The sequence below is a fragment of the Sinocyclocheilus grahami genome, unplaced genomic scaffold, assembly GCF_001515645.1.
Source record: "Sinocyclocheilus grahami isolate Dianchi unplaced genomic scaffold, SAMN03320097.WGS_v1.1 scaffold747.1, whole genome shotgun sequence".
Classification (NCBI taxonomy): domain Eukaryota; kingdom Metazoa; phylum Chordata; class Actinopteri; order Cypriniformes; family Cyprinidae; genus Sinocyclocheilus; species Sinocyclocheilus grahami.
In genome coordinates, this window is record NW_015505926.1 from 1,198,013 (window position 1) to 1,215,760 (window position 17,748).

Consider the following 17,748-nt stretch of genomic DNA (forward strand, 5'->3'; position numbering starts at 1 on the left):
TTTTGTTGTTTTTTGTTTGTTTTTTGTTTGTTTTTTACAGACAATTCAAGTTTAAAGTGTTGCCAATAGATGACACTGCTCAGGTTGATGTATCAGGTCCAGGCCTGACATCAGGGATGTGTGCCTGGCGTCCTCAAACATTTACTGTTGACTGCACCTGCACAAGAAAAGTTCCACAGTTTGTTGCCATAATGACACCAGATGGTATTACACCATATATTATATTGGATCACAACTACTAATTCAATATTTCAGTAACAAGTGTTAAGTTGCACCTTTTGTTCATCATTAAATAGGCTTGACTGAGACAATAGAGGTTGAAGACAATGGCGATTTGACATACACTGTGAACTACACTCCTTCAATGGAAGGGCTTCATTCTTTGATGGTCAAATATGCTGAAGATGATTCCTTTTGCATGTATGAGCATTGCATTCATGGGCACAAAATATGGATTAAATGCATAGGTTGTGTAATTTGATGCATGTTACTGTTCATTTACAGTCCTTTCAATTTTCACGTGTTGCCTGTGCCTAATTCTGATGATAAACACTGTGGAGGTAAAGGCTCAAGGAATGGTACTCCAGTTTTTGGATTGGGCTTAGAGGCGCAAGTGTGTGTAAACACTCCTCAGACCTTCACAATCAATGGCAGTAGCACTGGAGAGCCGCCAGAGACTGTAGTTGTTGTTACACCTGATGGTGAGAATGTAATGGAGAGGATGTATTATGTGGTGTTTACAACAGAATTTGACTCATTATTTCCCTTTGCAGGAAAAATCAAGCTATTAAATGCAAAAGACAATGGAGATGGAACGTACTTGGTTTCATACTCATCTTCTGCTGAAGGATCTCACTCAATTATGGTCAAATATACCAGTGATGATTCCTTTAGAAGGTAATTTTAGTGTGTAGCCACCCAATACGTGCATTCCATATCCACAGGTTCTTATTTCACGCTATCTTTCAGTCTTTTTAGGTTTCATGCAATACCTTCTCACTCTGGTAGCAGTGAGGAACTTTTGAGTCAGGAGGGAAGTGTCCACGCTAAGGCTCCTCAGATATTTGCTAATGGCTGCAGTGTGGCACCAGAGACTGTCACCACAGTGAAAGCTAACGCTCCGAACCGTGAGTTTGAAATATTGCTGGCATTTGCATGGCAGTATGTTTGATAGGGTAATCAATTACATGGGGTTTTTGCATGTAGGTTCAATCAAACTTGCAGGTGTGATGGACAACGAGGACAGAACTTGTGCACCAAATATGGAGGGCTGTAATTCCGTAATGGATAAATACAGCAGTGAAGAGACTTTAAGAAGGTAAAATGGTAATTTAATGAGTCTGATTTATGTACAATTACCTGTAAGACATTTAGTCATTTCTAGAGATCTACTAGAAACATTTGGTGTTTTATTTGTGTCTCAGCCTCTCTGAGTTCCTGGAAGACTTGACAGATGAACATACAGAACCAAAGATTTGTGCTCCAATTCCTCAGTCGTTCAAAATCAACTGCAGTAAATCTGGGAAGCCCCCTGAGTGTGCGCTGATGATCACCCCCAACGGTGAGAATCAGCTTCTTTTGAAAGACGAATCAGATTTGTATTGCTGTATCTTGTGTAATTGTCAAAGCTTCATATCCACAGGAAAGACTGAACTGACAGAGGTTAAAGAAAACGCAGATGGGACTTACTCTGTTAAATATTCTCCAACCATAGAAGGTCTTCATTCCTTGATGGTCAAATATGCTGATGATGAGTCATATTGCAAGTAAGAATGAATGTGTTTTTATCTGAAATAATTAAAAATAAAAGTAAAATATATATATTTTTGTACTTATTAACACTTTATTTGAGTAAAAACTGTTTTTATAAATACTATTGTAATAAAATATAATGTTTGTAATATTAATAATAATTGTTGTTATATTAATAACATTATGAGTCATATTGCAAGTAAGAATGAATGTGTTTTTTATCTGAAATAATTAAAAATAAAAGTAAAATATATATATTTTTGTACTTATTAACACTTTATTTGAGTAAAAACTGTTTTTATAAATACTATTGTAATAAAATATAATGTTTGTAATATTAATAATAATTGTTGTTATATTAATAACATTATTATTGCTGTTATTTATTATTATTATTATTTATTGTTGTTGTTGTTGTGAATTTGTATTATTTATTAAAATAACTCAGAATTGTATTAAATTTAAATAAAATAACAGTAATAACAAAATTAACACATTTTACCTCAATAGTAGTGTTTATTAAAAAAACTATGTATTTTACTACAATAGAATAATAATAATGATGACTAATAATAATAATAATCGAGTACAATAAAACTGTTAATAACAACGACAGAAACAGCTTTAAAAGAATTTTAAAGTCTTTCATACTACTTGCTTTTCAGTCCTCTGAGATTCCATGTCCTGCCTCACTCTGCTGTGAAGGATCAACATGTAACCAATACAACTGAGGTTTGTGGTGGACAATTAAAGGAAGATGTCTGTGCTCAAATTCCTCAGACTTTCACAACTTGCTGCAACACTAGTGAGGCCCCAGAGATTGACCTTATGAAAGCCGATGGTGAGCCCCTGATTATATGATCTGTGTGGAAGTCATCAGATATTGACACAGAAACCTTGTTTACTGTGGTATTGATTTTGCAGGCAGTACAAAACTTGTTGAAGTGTTAAGTAATGTGAACAAGATCAGTGCTGCAAAACGCACACCCTCCGCTGAAGGCTCTCACCCCTCAGCTGTCAGAAATCCCATTGAGAAGGATTTTCAAAGGTAAGATGGCTATTTCAGTCCAGTTTCTATTTAAGCCATAGACATTAATCATTCTACCTCAATATCCTTATTCATTATTCACTAATTTGTGCTTTGTTTATCCCTTAATTAATTGTGACATGAATAAGTCACCAGGCGTCATCCTCATGCAAACCTCAAGGTTTTCAAAACAAGGTATGAATGTGTGAAGCTTCTTCAAGGTTAATTTCAATCCATTTAATAATGTCTTGAGTCCTTGAGACATTTCATACCCTGAATGTCTTTAACATCTTCATTATCTCTCATCAGGTTGAGGGCAGAAATGTAATTCCTCTCGGTGCCATTAATCAAGCAGGGTTTCTATCATGTGATATAGTCCTGCCATCAGACTTAAGTGAAGGTGAAATTACAGGTGAGCTGTTTCCCAGATTCACTTGTTCATTTTAATAATCGCAGCCTCGCATCATTATTGTAATGTTATTCACAGGTGAGGTGATCACGCCGTCTGGAAAGACAGCACAGCCCAGCGTGATTGATAACAAAGACAGTACCATCATTCTAAAGTTTGATCCTTCAGAAGAAGGTCTTCACCAGCTATTTATTAAATCATCCAGAAATGATTTACCAGGTTAGACTGGATGGAAAATATCAGATATTTTAGTGTTTGCTTTACAGTTGATCATGCTTTAATGGATAAGCATAAAATATTTTAGAGCTTTGCATAACTAGAAAAATGTATATTCATTATTATTATTTTATTTATCTTTTAAGTTACCCATAATGGTTTTGTTTGTTTTCTTTTTTATTTATATTATATGATCTAGAACTCAAACTTCCTCATATAACCTCATATATATATATATATATATAAGAATATATATGATTAATGATTTTTAGTTATTTTGCCTTATTTTAATACTTTTGTCTTATTTTTAATCATTGTAAGTCAGTTTTTCAAGGCCCCTTGGTTGAGATCCACTACTTTTTTTTTTTCATATATTTGGCATAGATGTCACTAAATACCAGCTTTACAAGTTTATTGAATGTATTTGCTCTTCTTAATTTTGATTTAATTCATTCATCCAACAGTCAACATTTGTGATATTTATTCCGTCAGAACAGTTTAAATACAATTCTTTCTCCTTTCTGCAGAACTTCCACTGCAGTATTATGCAAATAGTCTTGCTAATCGCAGCACTATGGCCTATGGACGTGGCCTTGTGTATGGAATTGCAAATGAGACTGCAATATTCACCATCTGTCAGGAAGATTCTGCCTCGAGTGAGCGTTTGTTTTATGATTCCATAATAACGGACTGTTTACATTTTTGTGCAGTTGTACTTTATATTGTTTGTACATCCAATATTAGTTGACTTTTCACTCAACTGTGTGTCAATAGAACCAAGAACCGTAACAAAGTCAAGTGGAAAGTGTGCTGAAATGGATCATCTTTATGAGCAAAAATACAGTAATAACATTGCTGCTATCAAAGCATTATAGCCATTATAATAGAGTGCATTAGTGTTTGCCCACTTTCTCCGCGGCTTTGGTTCCAGAAGTATTTATTCCATACATTTTTCACAGAGGGGTTTTAAAAAAGTCTGTTAAAATGTTGTAAGCCATAGACCAAGACAGCTACGAGGTGAACCAAGTTATCATTAAAACTCCCCGTTTCCCTAAAGAGAAAATTGAGTTTTTTACATAGGTTTTAGTTATTTTCATATCTTATTTGTTTAGGTGAGTTGGACATCACAATTGAGGGTCCATCTGAGGCAGATGTGTGCTGCGTGGACAATGAAGATGGCACTTGTACTGTGAGCTACTTCCCAACTGAGCCTGGAGATTATGAGATCCAGATTCAAACTGATGACGTGCCTATCCGAGGTAGTCCCTTCAAGTCCAGAATTGCTGGTATGGAAACCCCACCAAACCTCAAACCAGTATTCATAATGTCATAGTGACCAAAGCTTAAATTACTAGATGCATGGTTTTTATAACCCAATACAGCTGGAAATGTGAGAAGGTCACAGGTAAAACTGGGCAGTGCTGTTGACTTTACCCTGGACATCACTGAAGAAGATATAAGCCAGCTCTCCACCAGCATCATGTCACCCGCAGGCGATAATGTACCCTGTTTGCTGAAAACACAACCTGACAGCCATCTTGGTGAGCCATCTATTAATGTGCACACAGCTGCAGTTGGTAGAAATGAAATGGCAAGATTAATAAGCCTCAACAAATACATTTTAGCATTTGGTCACCTCAAGGATACCCACATCCTTAGTGCCACTGTCAAACTTCCATCAGAGGTGTGCTTTGTTATGCAGGTGTATCATTCATCCCCAGAGAGGCTGGTGAGCATCTGGTCAGCATCATGAAGGACGGTGAGCATGTGAGCAACAGTCCCATCTCTCTTTCCATCAGTCAGGCGGAGATAGGAGATACCAGCAAGGTGAAGGCCTTCGGCCCTGGCTTACATACAGGGCACACCTTCTGCACATCTGAATTTGTGGTTGACACTTGGGATGCAGGTATGTTGCTGTCTAATCAAATTAATTGACTTGCACTTTATATTACGGTATGGATTGTGTGTTATGATGCTGCAAATTTTAGTTGTCGTTTAAAACTGAAACTATCCCCCTCCCCCCCTAAACTTGCAACCTGCAGGATATGGTGGGCTAACAGTTGTAATTGAGGGTCCCAGTAAAGTAGACGTTCACACTGAGGAGCTGGAGCACGGAACCTGCAATATATCGTACTGCCCAATCAAGGCTGGGAATTACAAAATCGCCATTAAATTCTCAGATGAACACATTCCAGGTTAATAGAGCTGCTTTATGCAACCATTTTTTCCATTTTTATTTAACAAGGTCACATTAAATTGATCAAAAGTTAGAGTAAAGACATTTTTAATGTTACCAAAAAAAATTATATTTCAAATACATTTTTATTTTCTGTTAAATATCATCAAACAATCCTGAACAAAAATGTGTAACAGTTTCACAAATTTTTTTTTTTTTTAATTTAAGCCACACAACTCTTTTTAGCATTGATAATAAGAAATGTTTCTTAAGCTTTCTAAAATCAACATCATAAAATTATTTCTGGAGTAATGGCTCCTGAAAATTCAACTTTGCCATCACAGGAATAAATTGCATCTTAAATTATATTAAAAGAGAAAATTGTTATTTTAAATTGTAATAATATTTAATAACATTACAAATTTCTTTTACTGTATTTTTGATCAAACAAATGCAGCCTTGGTGAGCATAAGAAACTTATTTTTTACTGACTCCAAAATTTTGAAAGGTAGTGTATAAAGAATTTGTAAATATTGTATATTTTGGGTAAATTTATATTATTAAAAAATAAATTTTATTAATTTTTTTTATATATCATTTATTTATTTTAAATGTATAACTTTTTTTTTGTGAAATTGCTCTTAAATCCATTTGGTTCACAACTTTTAGGGGACATTAGGCTTTTGATTTTACCTTTTCTAAAGTAAGGTATAATAAATGAATAAATCTTATATTCCTCTTTACCAGGGAGTCCTTTTACAGCTGTGGTGACAGACCGTGGGCTTATGAGAGAGAACATCACGTACAACCAGAAAGCAGCTCCTATTGCCAGCATTGGGAGTGAATGCAGCTTAGCCTTCAAAATCCCAGGTTAGATGAATAGCCCATCACACTAATCCAGGCACTATATCTGACTTCTCCAGGACTCTGCTGTGCCGCTAACAAAAATACATTCCCTTTCATTACAGGTACTGATGCTGAGACTCTGTCTGCTTATGTGCATGAGCCCTCGGGACGTCCAGGAGAGGCTGTTATTGTTGCCACAGGCAGTGACACCTATGCAGTGAGCTTTCTAGCTAAAGAGATGGGAGTTTATAATGTGACCGTAAATAACCAAGATCAGACAATCCCTGGTTGGCCACTGCAGTACACCGTCGGCCCACTTGGACAGGGAGGATGTGAAAAGGTCCAGGTGTGGGGGCAACGCCTTCAAAAAGCTCTAGCAAGTGTTCCAGGTATCCCACTAATATTTTTCTCTTTCTGTTTTCTGTTAATGTGAGGTGTTTTGTTATATACTCTGTGACAGCTGGCTAAGTCGATTGTGAGTCATTTCAAAAGTATGTATTGATTTCATTTTGCAGCTGACTTTAATATTTGGTCCCGTGAGGCCGGAGCGGGAACTCTGTCTGTCTCAGTAGAGGGTCCTGGAAAGATTGAGCTCCACTTTGATGATCAGCTGGATGGTTCTTGCATTGTGTCCTACACGGGTCAAGAGCCTGGTGGGTAATTACTGTAATGCAGTATATGTAATGTTTAAAAAATGTTTGTGTTTTATGAATCCTAAACTTTAAGTACGTGTAGCTTTTGATTATTTACACAATGGAAAATGAACAGGCTGCCTCGTAGAATGACTGAAGATAGCTTATATGAGGATGTGAACTTGATAACGGAGATCATTTTTGACCATATGTGAAGTTTTGATATTATAATACCAATATCTGTAATTGTATTGAACAGGATGGAAAGTTTTAAAGTAAGATGAATCAGTTAATACCACAAAACATTACAGAATTCATCAAATCCACTACTGTCCTGTTGCTTTCCTGCCAAAAATGGTGTGACTTTCTGGAGAATGATGGTCACTAGAGATCTGGAATAACTTAGAATTATTTAAAATAAATTTGTGAAACTATGATAAAAACATGTATACAATTAAAAAAACATGTAAACAAAAATATTATTGGAGCAGGTTTTACAAGAAAATACTATAGGATTTCAGGATTTCTTGAAAATTTCACACTTTTTTTTTTGTGAAATTTACTAGCAATTTCTGAGTGAAAATTGTTTCTTGCAGTTTTTTTTCAGTGTAATATTTCCATTATTTAAAATTATTTCCAAAAAGTGAGTTAGTATTTTATTCAATATATTAAGACTTGACCCATTCAAACCAAGGACAATAACTATAATGACAACAATAATGTTAACTATACATTTTTCAAAAATGATATGAGAATAGGGACATCCACATCACAACTATAACAATTACAACACAGAGGAACAATATTATTAAAATTGTCAGTAAAAATACTGACAGCCAATCAGAATTCATCCTGCTTTACACTTGATATAAATATACATTCAACGTCAGCATATTGATTGATGATTTTCTTAGGAAGGGAAGGGCAGATTTATAGACAGATTTACAGAATTTGTTCTCTTGCAGGTGACTATGAGGTTTCAGTCATGTTTGATGAGGAGCATGTTTCTCAAAGCCCTTTCTATGTGTCTGTCGGTGCTGCCACAGATAAGAGTCTCACACAAGGACAAAATTGCTCTGGTATGAATTAGGAATGTTTTGGTGACCATTTCTATTTTGCATTGGAGATATTTGAGTGTGTAGGTCTGATGGTACTTTGTTCTTTTCCAGCCATAGATCATAATCAGATGTGTAACAGTTATGAGGGACCCTCTCTGTCAGACATGGAGATGAACACAACATCTGACAGCAGTGCTGAGCCAGTTTTCCTGTCTGACGCTAGTAAAGTCATCTGCCATGGCCCAGGCCTGAGTAAGGGCTTTCTAGGACGCAAAAACACTTTTTATGTGGACTGCAGTAAAGCTGGTGAGTGCAGCTTGACATTGGCAAGAATGTTAAGTAACTCATTTCACTAAGTAATGTCTCCAGAGAAATGTCTCTCTCAGAACTGTGTAGCTGCTTTTGTGTTGTAGGGCGAAACCTTCTCTTTGTTGGCATGCATGGCCCCACCGTCCCCTGCGAGCGGGTGTCAATCATTCACATGGGCGGACATCAGTACAGGATCACCTATGCTGTGAAAGAAAGAGGAAAATACATATTAGCAGTGAAGTGGGGAGATGAACACATTCCAGGCTCTCCATTCCATATTACTGTTCTGTGAAATACCTGCATTTATGTGTGCGTGTGTATATATACACTACTGTTCAAAAGTTCGAAAAGAAGTCGCCTATGCTCACCAAGGATACATTTAATCAAAAATGCAGTAAAAATAGCAATATTGTGGAATGAATATAAAATTTTAAAATAACTTTTTTTTATATATGTGACCTTGGAGCACAAAACCAGTGATAAGTTGCATGGGTATATTTGTAACAATAGCCAAAAAAACATTGTATGGCTCAAAATGATCGATTTTTCTTTTATGCCAAAAATCATTAGGATATTAAGTAAAGATCATGTTCCATGAAGATATTTTGTAAATTCTCTACCGTAAATATATCAAACCTTAATTTTTGATTAATAATATGCATTGCTAAGGACTTAATTTGGACAACTTTAAAGGCAATTTTCTCAATATCTTTTATTTTTTTGTACCCTCAGATTCCAGATTTTCAATAACAAACCATACATCAATGGAAAGCTTATTTATTCAGCTTTCAGATGATGTATCTATTTAAATTTTAATTTGAAAAAAATTGACCCTTATGACTGGTTTTGTGGTCCAGGGTCACATATTTAAAAAAGTTATTTATTCCTTTGATGCAAAGCTGAATTTTCAGCATCATTACTCCAGTCTTCAGTGTCACATGATCCTTCAGAAATCATTCTAATATGCTGATTTGCTGCTCAAGAATTTTTTTTTTTATTATCATTGATATTATAAACAGTTGTGCTGCTTCATGTTTTTGTTTATTTTTCTGGATTCTTTGATAAATAGAAAGTCCAAAGGAAAAGCATTCATTTTACATTTTAGTTTACTTTTTCTTTTTCTTTTTTTACAATGTAGAAGTCGATTTAATGCATCCGCCCGAGCTCAATGAAAGTATTATTTTTTTTTTTATGCTATAATTTTTAAATATACTCTCATATTCTCCAAATAGATTTACCTTTCACTATATTTAATCCAAAACTAAATTAGAGGACTAATTTTAATTTCAACTCCGAACAAATGTGAATTTGCCTCCATAAATTTGCTCACAATGTTCTAAATGTAGTGATGTCTTTAGATCTGGTTTCATCTTGAGAATGTGTACAAATTTCTAAAAAATGTCAACATAAATGTGCAATGAGCATAAATACAATTAAATGGCTTTAAATGCAGAAAATGTCTCCGTATCTTCATTTGATATTATTTTTAAAATTTGCATTTATTTATTTGATTGTTTTATTTACTTTTTTTTTTTTTTTTTTTTTTTTTTTTTTCTTTTTTTTTTTTTTTTTTTTTTGGAGTAAGAGGAATATTGCATTTTCCATTTGAACTCATTGATTTCTTGGGATCACGAGATCCCCCACATAGAGTTTTCTCTGGATGCCATCTCAGTGTTCATTGGGTAGGCAGACAGCTGACAGGGACGTTTATTAAGTTATAAGAACAGACTGCACACTGACTGGCTACAGTGTGATGTTTAAATGGGACTTTTGGATCTGTCATTTAAAACTGCTTGATTAGAACTGCTGACGTCAATGTAGGATTAACCTTATGAAGTAAGTTCATTGCTCTCAAATTGTTCCAAATCTATTTGTTGAGTCATAGGTCAGTTATTATTTTAACGATGTATACCTTTAACCGCAAATCAAAGGTTCAGTTGTCTTATAGTGAGATGCTGTATTTGTAGATGTATGTTCAGAACTGTAAAATATCTGTGAATATACAAAAACATTTTTTTTCTAGGCAGTGACCCTAAAATGATGGTCATGTAAATATTTTAAGCGCATGGTGAGATATCTAGGTTACATGTATTGATTAGACAAACAGATGCTGCCAGAGCCTCTCCCATCCCTCAGCCTCATTCACTCTGACCTGTGCATACAGCAGGACAATAAAGGTATCTTGAAGTTTTACTTCATTCCCTAGCATGTGTCATATTTGCCAGTCGTTTCTGTTTGTAATTGTGTGCTGTATTGTTCTGCAGGGTGCTTACTAGATAAAAAGTGAGTTGCCATGGATCGGGATATGGTCAATATGTTTGCCATTGCTGCAGGGACTCTTGCTATCCCTCTCCTCCTTTTCATGGCCTCTTTTATGCTGTGGCCATCATCACTCATCAAAGTCTATTACTGGTAAATACCACTTAGAAATACTATAAGTATGCATATTATTTTATAATAGTCTATAAATATCTTTCTTTAGAATTGAAGCCCAACCTCCTGGTTTTCATGAAAGGAAACTGAAAGTAATTTTCTAGGATTGAAAAATGTAAAATATTAATTTGTGACTGACATTTTATTCAAATTGTATGTAATAAATACATTATATAAATAATAATAACAATATAATTTGTATTAAATTAGACAAATCCATAAATAAACATTTTCATTGTATCAGCTGTTTGAGCCACACTGTACACATTTTTAAATGTATCATTTAAATGAATATCTTTTATAGTTTCACTTAAATCTTAAATTTAGCCACAAATATTTTTTTATGTATTTAGGTTGTGTATACAATTTTGATTAATTTGAATCATACAGATTTAACAAACAAACTAATAAACTTAAAGTGATGCATATTTGTCAGTCATACTGACATACAAAAATAAAGCCGGTACGATTTCATGGCATAATTTATTAACTCTTTGCATCTATTTGATTTTATTTAAATATTAATTAAATCTTCATCTTTTAATCAAAGACAGAAATTGCTAAGAATCAGCATGAATCTGTTTGTTGTACAAATAAAATGTATTCAAATTACATGGTTAAAATGTAATTGAAATAAACGGAATTTCTTGATGATAAATATATAAACCTGGTTATTGAAACATTCAGTTTACAGAAATCCTGTTTCATTTGACTGACAGATATGTCACATTAAGTTTATTAATTTGTGTTCGAATTGTGTAATCCAAATGGATGAAAATGTATAAGCAATTAAAATATTTAAATCCACTATTTTTGAGTGTATGCATGCATTTACATGCATCTTTTGTAGTTATGTTGTCTATAGATTTTTTACCCATGTTATTTGTTTGTGGAGGTACTGGAGGAGAACTCTGGGTCTGCGGGTACGTCATGCAGACTGCGGGGGTTATCGCTTCTGTTACTCATACAGGGGGAAACCAGGCCTCAGGCCTTCTGTACTCATGCTGCATGACTTCTCTGCTCACAAGGACACATGGCTTCCTATGGTGAAGGTACAGCATGTTAAGTGGCCTGGCTGTGAGGTAAAATGAAAATGCTGCTTCTTATAACAGCGATAATCACATCGTGTCTTCATCCTAAACAGTACCTTCCCAAACATCTGCACTTACTGTGTGTTGACATGCCGGGGCATGAGGGTACAACACGTACCAACACAGACGACTATTCAATCCAGGGCCAGGTCAAGAGAATACGGCAGGTAATCGCTGGATGGGGACGTTTTTCTATGAATGGGGTACAAATAGATGCCCCATGACTTTGTTTTTAAGCCCGTAGATGCATAAAATACTATGTGTGTGCTGTGAGTACTATTAGATATAAAATGCCATAAATTACATAATTATTCAATTAATTGTTGTACCAAATCCTTGGTCTGAAATTACTGTCCATATACTGAACTTTAAACTAAATTCTCCACTCTGTTACCAGTCTGGCAGTTTTATTTATATGTTATAGTATTTTATAAATCTTGTGAATGTAATGTTTATGGTTATTTCACGTTTATGGCTAGACAATAATATAGGGTTTTTAACTGTATGTTCCAAAATTTGGTAACGGGGATTTAAAATATTCATATACGCAACCAAAAGTTCAAAAGCAAATATAAAGAATATCATAAATAAATATTCTTCATATTTTTCAGCATTAAATTGATCAAAAGTGACAGTAAATATAATTCAACAAAATGCTGTTCTTTTGTGAGCATCACAAAATTCCACATACCACAAAAATATTAACAACAGTTTTTCATCGTTGATCAAAAAAAATTTTTAACTGTATGTTCCAAAATTTGGTAACGGGGATTTAAAATATTCATATACGCAACCAAAAGTTCAAAAGCAAATATAAAGAATATCATAAATATTCTTCATATTTTTCAGCATTAAATTGATCAAAAGTGACAGTAAATATAATTCAACAAAATGCTGTTCTTTTGTGAGCATCACAAAATTCCACATACCACAAAAATATTAACAACAGTTTTTCATCGTTGATCAAAAAAAATGATTGAGCACCAGATTAGCATGTTGGAATGATTTCTGAAGGATCATGTGACACTATTACATTTCACAATATTACTGTTTTGGTTGTGTATTTCATCAAATGGAACCTTGCTGAGCATATGAGACTTAGAAAAAACATTTAAAAAATCTTACCTACCCCAAACCCTTAAACAGTAGTGTAAAAATGAATAGAAAATCTTTATAGCATATTTGTAAAATCTAAAATATAACTTAACAAAACCTCCTGAGGTTGACAGTCAACTTTTCCAAAACGTTAAGCACCTTTTTTCTCTTTTCATTTGCTTAATAAAAACAGATTCAGGCCCTATTTTGTGTCCTTTTCATGGAAACGGCCAAATATTGCTTTCATAGAACCTACTTTTTACACTCTAAAAAATGGGTTAAAAACGGACAAACCCAGCTATTGGGTTGTTTTGACCCAGTGATTGAGTTCAAAACAACCCAACCGCTGGGTCACACAACAACCCAATAGCTGGGTTTGTCCCTTTTTAACCCAGCATTTTTTAGAGTGTAGACTTGGAATGATGCTTTATCATTAATGAAAACCTCTTTGCCGTAAAGTCTACTTTATGATCATAAGCCAGCATATAAAATGTTTGTATTGGCAGAATTTGTGAATATTCCCTACTTTTACACCACTCAGTTTGTAGAGGCAATTCGGCTAAACAGAAAGCCATTCCATCTGGTGGGCACTTCAATGGGTGGGACTGTGGCCGGAGTGTATGCAGCCTATCATCCCTCAGATCTCTGCGGTTTGACCATCATCTGCCCAGTTGGTTAGTCAATATATTTAGTCTTTGACACAGAATGCATGGATAAATACATAAATACAAACCAAAATTAACTTAAAAAACGGCCTGTTCACACCAAGAATAATAACTATAAAGATTATATTAGAATCCACACCAACACACAATAAAGTTCTGTTTTGTAAGCTTGTACTGCAGTTTTGTCACCTGCAGAATTAAATGCTCGAGGATGGATTCTGATCGGCTGTCAATCAGATTTACATTTTTTTGGGTGAACTGTTCTTTTAATATCACACATGCTCACATTGTTCTCTGAAGGTCTGAAGAACCAAATGGAGAGCCAGTTTGACAGTCAGATGCATGAAGTGGAGCACAGCCAGTACACGCTGAATATTCCTCTTATTCCGTCCACCCCGGAGGAGATGGAGGAGATGCTGAAGCTCTGTTCTCATGTGCGCTTCAGAGTGCCTCAACAGGTTAGTCAGTCACACAAATGTAATGCAGAGTTACTCTAGACTCAGAACACACCTTCATGCACTATCTGTGGCATTTACCTTCCATTATAGATTCTACAAGGCCTCGTGGATGTACGGATACCACACAATGACTTTTATCATGAAGGTCAGTACGAACATAGGCTTACCCACTGCAGTTATATACTTTTACAATATGCTATAGAAAGTGTTGTTTTTAATCAATTATTTGCCTAAAGTATCTTCTCTCTAAACTGCCACAGTTTTCATGGAAATTATGAGTGAAAATTCAAAATATGCCTTGCATGAGCATATACAGCAAATAACTACCCCTTTACAAGTCATCTGGGGCAAACAGGACCAGGTAGGTGTAAGCCTGCATACTATAATTATAAATAGAAAACATTAATATTTTAAATACATTTTTTATTGTAATTTTAATTTATTTACTTTTTTAAAGTGTGTCTATTTCATGTTTTTGTTTTAGTATAGTTAAACTAAATGAAAATAAGAAATGCCTTGGTAACAATTTATTAAAAGGTATATAAAATAATATTTTCAGTTAATGTTTATTTTATTTTGTGGTTTTTCTGTGATATTCCTGTCTTTATTTTCAGGTGGTGGATGTGTCTGGGGCAGCGTTGCTCACGGAGGCTCTTCCAGGCTGTCGTGTTGATCTGCTGGAGAACTGCGGTCATTCTGTTGTGATGGAGCGACCGCGACAAACAGCCAAACTCATTTTAGATTTCATCAATTCTCAGCAGAGCACAGAGAGCACCAGCACCAAAAAGAAATCCTGAGACAGCTCAGGATATATTACTAAATACTTAAACGCAGCACCCCACTGGCCCTGAAGTATATAACAAACTTATGGAGAAATTATATAAGAAGTAATAATTTTGTAGTATGTATGTTCACATGCAAACAGCCTTTTAATTGAGTAAAGAAAAAGTTCACGCTTATAAAAAATTGTATGGTAACACATTACAATTAGGTTTAACCTGAGCTAACAATGAAGCATTTAATAATCTTAATGTTCATTTCAACATGTTACGTTTTTAAATCGTTATAAAACAATAATTGTATCTATTGTATTGTATTTTTAATAGCTAACATTAACAAAGTTTAATAAATGGTGTACAAAAAGATATTGCACATTGATAATGGATGAACTAATATTTACCAATGAGATCTTGTTGTAAAGTGCTACCAAATTGATGGTAGAGTTATAGTACTTTTATGTATACCGTGGTACTGATTATTATGTACCAATGCACTTCATTCTATGGGTCTTAGTCATTCTGAGTCCTATGATTTTGTATAGCACTGAGAACCATACCTCTTTAAGTTTAAGTCCAGTTATGCATATGAAGAGTTCAGATGCAAAAGCCTCTGTGCCATTTGAAATTTTCTTCTAAAATGAGCATTTTTTTCTCAGGCTCCTGTGTGTAGGTTCAGTCATTTCCCTTGAGTGGAAATGAATAGGTTCTTTTCATTGCCATTAAAGTGAAGTAACTGAACATAAACATAGGAGCCTGAGAAAAATACTAATTTTAGACGTCACTTAGAGGCTTTTGCATTTGAACCCTTCATGCATTAGGTGGGGGTGATGATGGATTTAAATATTAAAATAAGGATTAAAACATTAACATTGCTTGCACTACGCAAAGCACGGTGTGTGGATTAATTAGAAGAAACATAGGCTACATTGTATATACCATTTATTAATTATTTTCCTACATTAATCCTGCTGGAATTGTTGTGGGCTTCTAGCATCATTCCTGCCTTTCAGTAGCTACAGCTATGGTACATGTCCAATAAACTGATTTCCCATGTCCAAAAACCTCTGGTTCTTTTTTTACTGGTGAAGTTCTGTCAGTAAAGTCACCTTTTTGTAGTGATGTGGTATTTATGCAAAGCAACATTTTATCCCCAACTTTAAAAATCTAGCATTGCAGATTAGATCAATACAGATGCCTTTAACATAAGCTTCTTCAGCACAGAGCTGTTGTTCTTCTGCACAGATGTGTTGTGATTCTCCTGTCACTGCCATTAATGTACGCTAGTGTGGGTCACGTGACAGTGCGGCTGCCGTATTCTCGTCTTTGAGCAGCTAAAACACTCAGTGTCCTGTACAGCCGCAATCAAACCAGACGATTAAACCCCTCAGGCCTGGAGACGGGTGAGGATAGGGTTATCCCATACAGTATGACTGTCAGGAAAAACGTTTATTTTATTCATTTGTCACTCTCACATTAGGAGTTAGCAGGGAGCTAGCTGTGTATTATGATAGCTGGTTAGCAAAGGTTACTAAAAAAAAACGCTTCATTTTATTACAACGTTTTCATGTTTTTAACGTTAGATGTCACCAGGCACCGTCGCTGGACGTTCTTAACTTCTTTCGAGGGAAACCGAAAACCTGTTTACATGCCTAACCAAATTGCTATTGAGCTTTCTCACACAGTAATGCATCCTGTGTTTATCTCATTGTGTTCTTCATTATCGTCTCAGATGTGTTAAAAAATTGAGATTCTCAAGTGAGGTCTATACATATTTATGTGCCGTAATGTAGGGCTAATAAGTGTCTCTTTTTGCAGGTCTATTCAAGTATAATATCCGGACTTCTGTGGATCAGACCGGTTTACCTATCCTTATCAAATGGATAATGGGGACTGGGGGAATAGGGTATGTATGTGGAAAAATATTTAATACAAGTTATTGTTATCACGCGCTTATTAGCCACAGTTGTGTGCTGTGCAGAACTGCTATTTGAATTTGAAGTAGAATTACATGTAATCGAAATTCGGGCATTTATATAAGTGTAATATTTGTTTTTATCTAGAACAACATAATTAAGATAAATTTGGCTTGATAAAACCTTTTTTGAACTAAAAAAATAGGTGTGTTTTAAATGGCACCTATAAAATATGTTCTTAATGTAGTTATATATTTAATAAATTAACTTTAATTTTATGGACCAAGGTTGAAGAACACTTAATATACTAGAATACCATTAATTATCTTGAATTTTATAAATTGCACAAAAAAAAATGGGTTGCTGTTTAGGGCTGCACGATAAATCGAAATGGAATCGAAATCGCGATTCAATAGAAGTGGCATTCGTATCTTTCAGTGAAGCACGGTTCTGTGATCAGCAGTAAATCTCCATCCAAAGGCCAGAGGGCGCTCTCACGCTGAAACTCCAAATACGCCTCGCAGAAGAAACCCAGAAAATGCCTATCCCTGCAGCTAAATAAACAGAAGATTCAACTGCTTTCATTGATTCAACGTGACTAATAAACACACGACTACGGCAATATACGGTTTATCTGAGTTCTTTTTATTATAATTTTCATTAACATAAAGTATATTTATAATGCAATGCCTTTATCACTGCTTAAATGCTATGAAATATGTTGCGTGCCTTATTCTGTGTAAGCCACATCATCTCACAGAAGGATTTATTTCAAACACTCGACTGACGTTATGAAGTGACTTTGGAGTAAAAATATGTTATTAAATGTGGTATTTTTTTTACATGCTTTCAGATGGAGCAGCATTTACTTCACAGAGCCGTAGTTCAC

General features: G+C 34.8%; 3 protein-coding genes across 3 annotated transcripts in view; all 3 read left to right on the plus strand.

Moving 5' to 3' along the window:
* Positions 1-8,717, plus strand: part of flnbb (filamin B b) — a 21,421-nt gene extending 12,704 nt beyond the window's left edge. The window contains exons 20-43 of the mRNA XM_016245144.1: positions 41-204; positions 297-420; positions 505-701; positions 774-897; positions 970-1,127; positions 1,207-1,318; positions 1,425-1,561; positions 1,643-1,766; positions 2,418-2,593; positions 2,677-2,800; positions 2,929-2,974; positions 3,089-3,191; positions 3,267-3,407; positions 3,932-4,060; positions 4,517-4,690; positions 4,787-4,945; positions 5,107-5,310; positions 5,447-5,599; positions 6,328-6,450; positions 6,549-6,815; positions 6,942-7,079; positions 8,024-8,110; positions 8,228-8,422; positions 8,530-8,717. Of these exons, the coding sequence (XP_016100630.1) occupies positions 41-204; positions 297-420; positions 505-701; positions 774-897; positions 970-1,127; positions 1,207-1,318; positions 1,425-1,561; positions 1,643-1,766; positions 2,418-2,593; positions 2,677-2,800; positions 2,929-2,974; positions 3,089-3,191; positions 3,267-3,407; positions 3,932-4,060; positions 4,517-4,690; positions 4,787-4,945; positions 5,107-5,310; positions 5,447-5,599; positions 6,328-6,450; positions 6,549-6,815; positions 6,942-7,079; positions 8,024-8,110; positions 8,228-8,422; positions 8,530-8,717 (3,547 nt within the window). The remainder of the gene's footprint in view (positions 1-40; positions 205-296; positions 421-504; positions 702-773; positions 898-969; positions 1,128-1,206; positions 1,319-1,424; positions 1,562-1,642; positions 1,767-2,417; positions 2,594-2,676; positions 2,801-2,928; positions 2,975-3,088; positions 3,192-3,266; positions 3,408-3,931; positions 4,061-4,516; positions 4,691-4,786; positions 4,946-5,106; positions 5,311-5,446; positions 5,600-6,327; positions 6,451-6,548; positions 6,816-6,941; positions 7,080-8,023; positions 8,111-8,227; positions 8,423-8,529) is intronic.
* A 1,819-nt stretch (positions 8,718-10,536) lies between these two features.
* abhd6b (abhydrolase domain containing 6, acylglycerol lipase b) lies at positions 10,537-15,089 on the plus strand. The gene is made up of 9 exons (XM_016245167.1): positions 10,537-10,602; positions 10,690-10,837; positions 11,754-11,910; positions 12,003-12,116; positions 13,586-13,718; positions 14,010-14,167; positions 14,258-14,312; positions 14,428-14,528; positions 14,782-15,089. Exons 2-9 carry the CDS (start codon positions 10,719-10,721, stop codon positions 14,962-14,964), a joined length of 1,020 nt encoding a protein of 339 aa, XP_016100653.1. The 5' UTR covers positions 10,537-10,602; positions 10,690-10,718; the 3' UTR covers positions 14,965-15,089.
* Positions 15,090-16,233: 1,144 nt separating this feature from the next.
* Positions 16,234-17,748, plus strand: part of LOC107560935 (BTB/POZ domain-containing protein KCTD6-like) — a 9,036-nt gene continuing 7,521 nt past the window's right edge. Inside the window, exons 1-2 of the mRNA XM_016245243.1 lie at positions 16,234-16,346; positions 16,762-16,849. Coding sequence (XP_016100729.1) covers positions 16,823-16,849 — 27 coding nt within the window. The 5' untranslated portion in view covers positions 16,234-16,346; positions 16,762-16,822. The remainder of the gene's footprint in view (positions 16,347-16,761; positions 16,850-17,748) is intronic.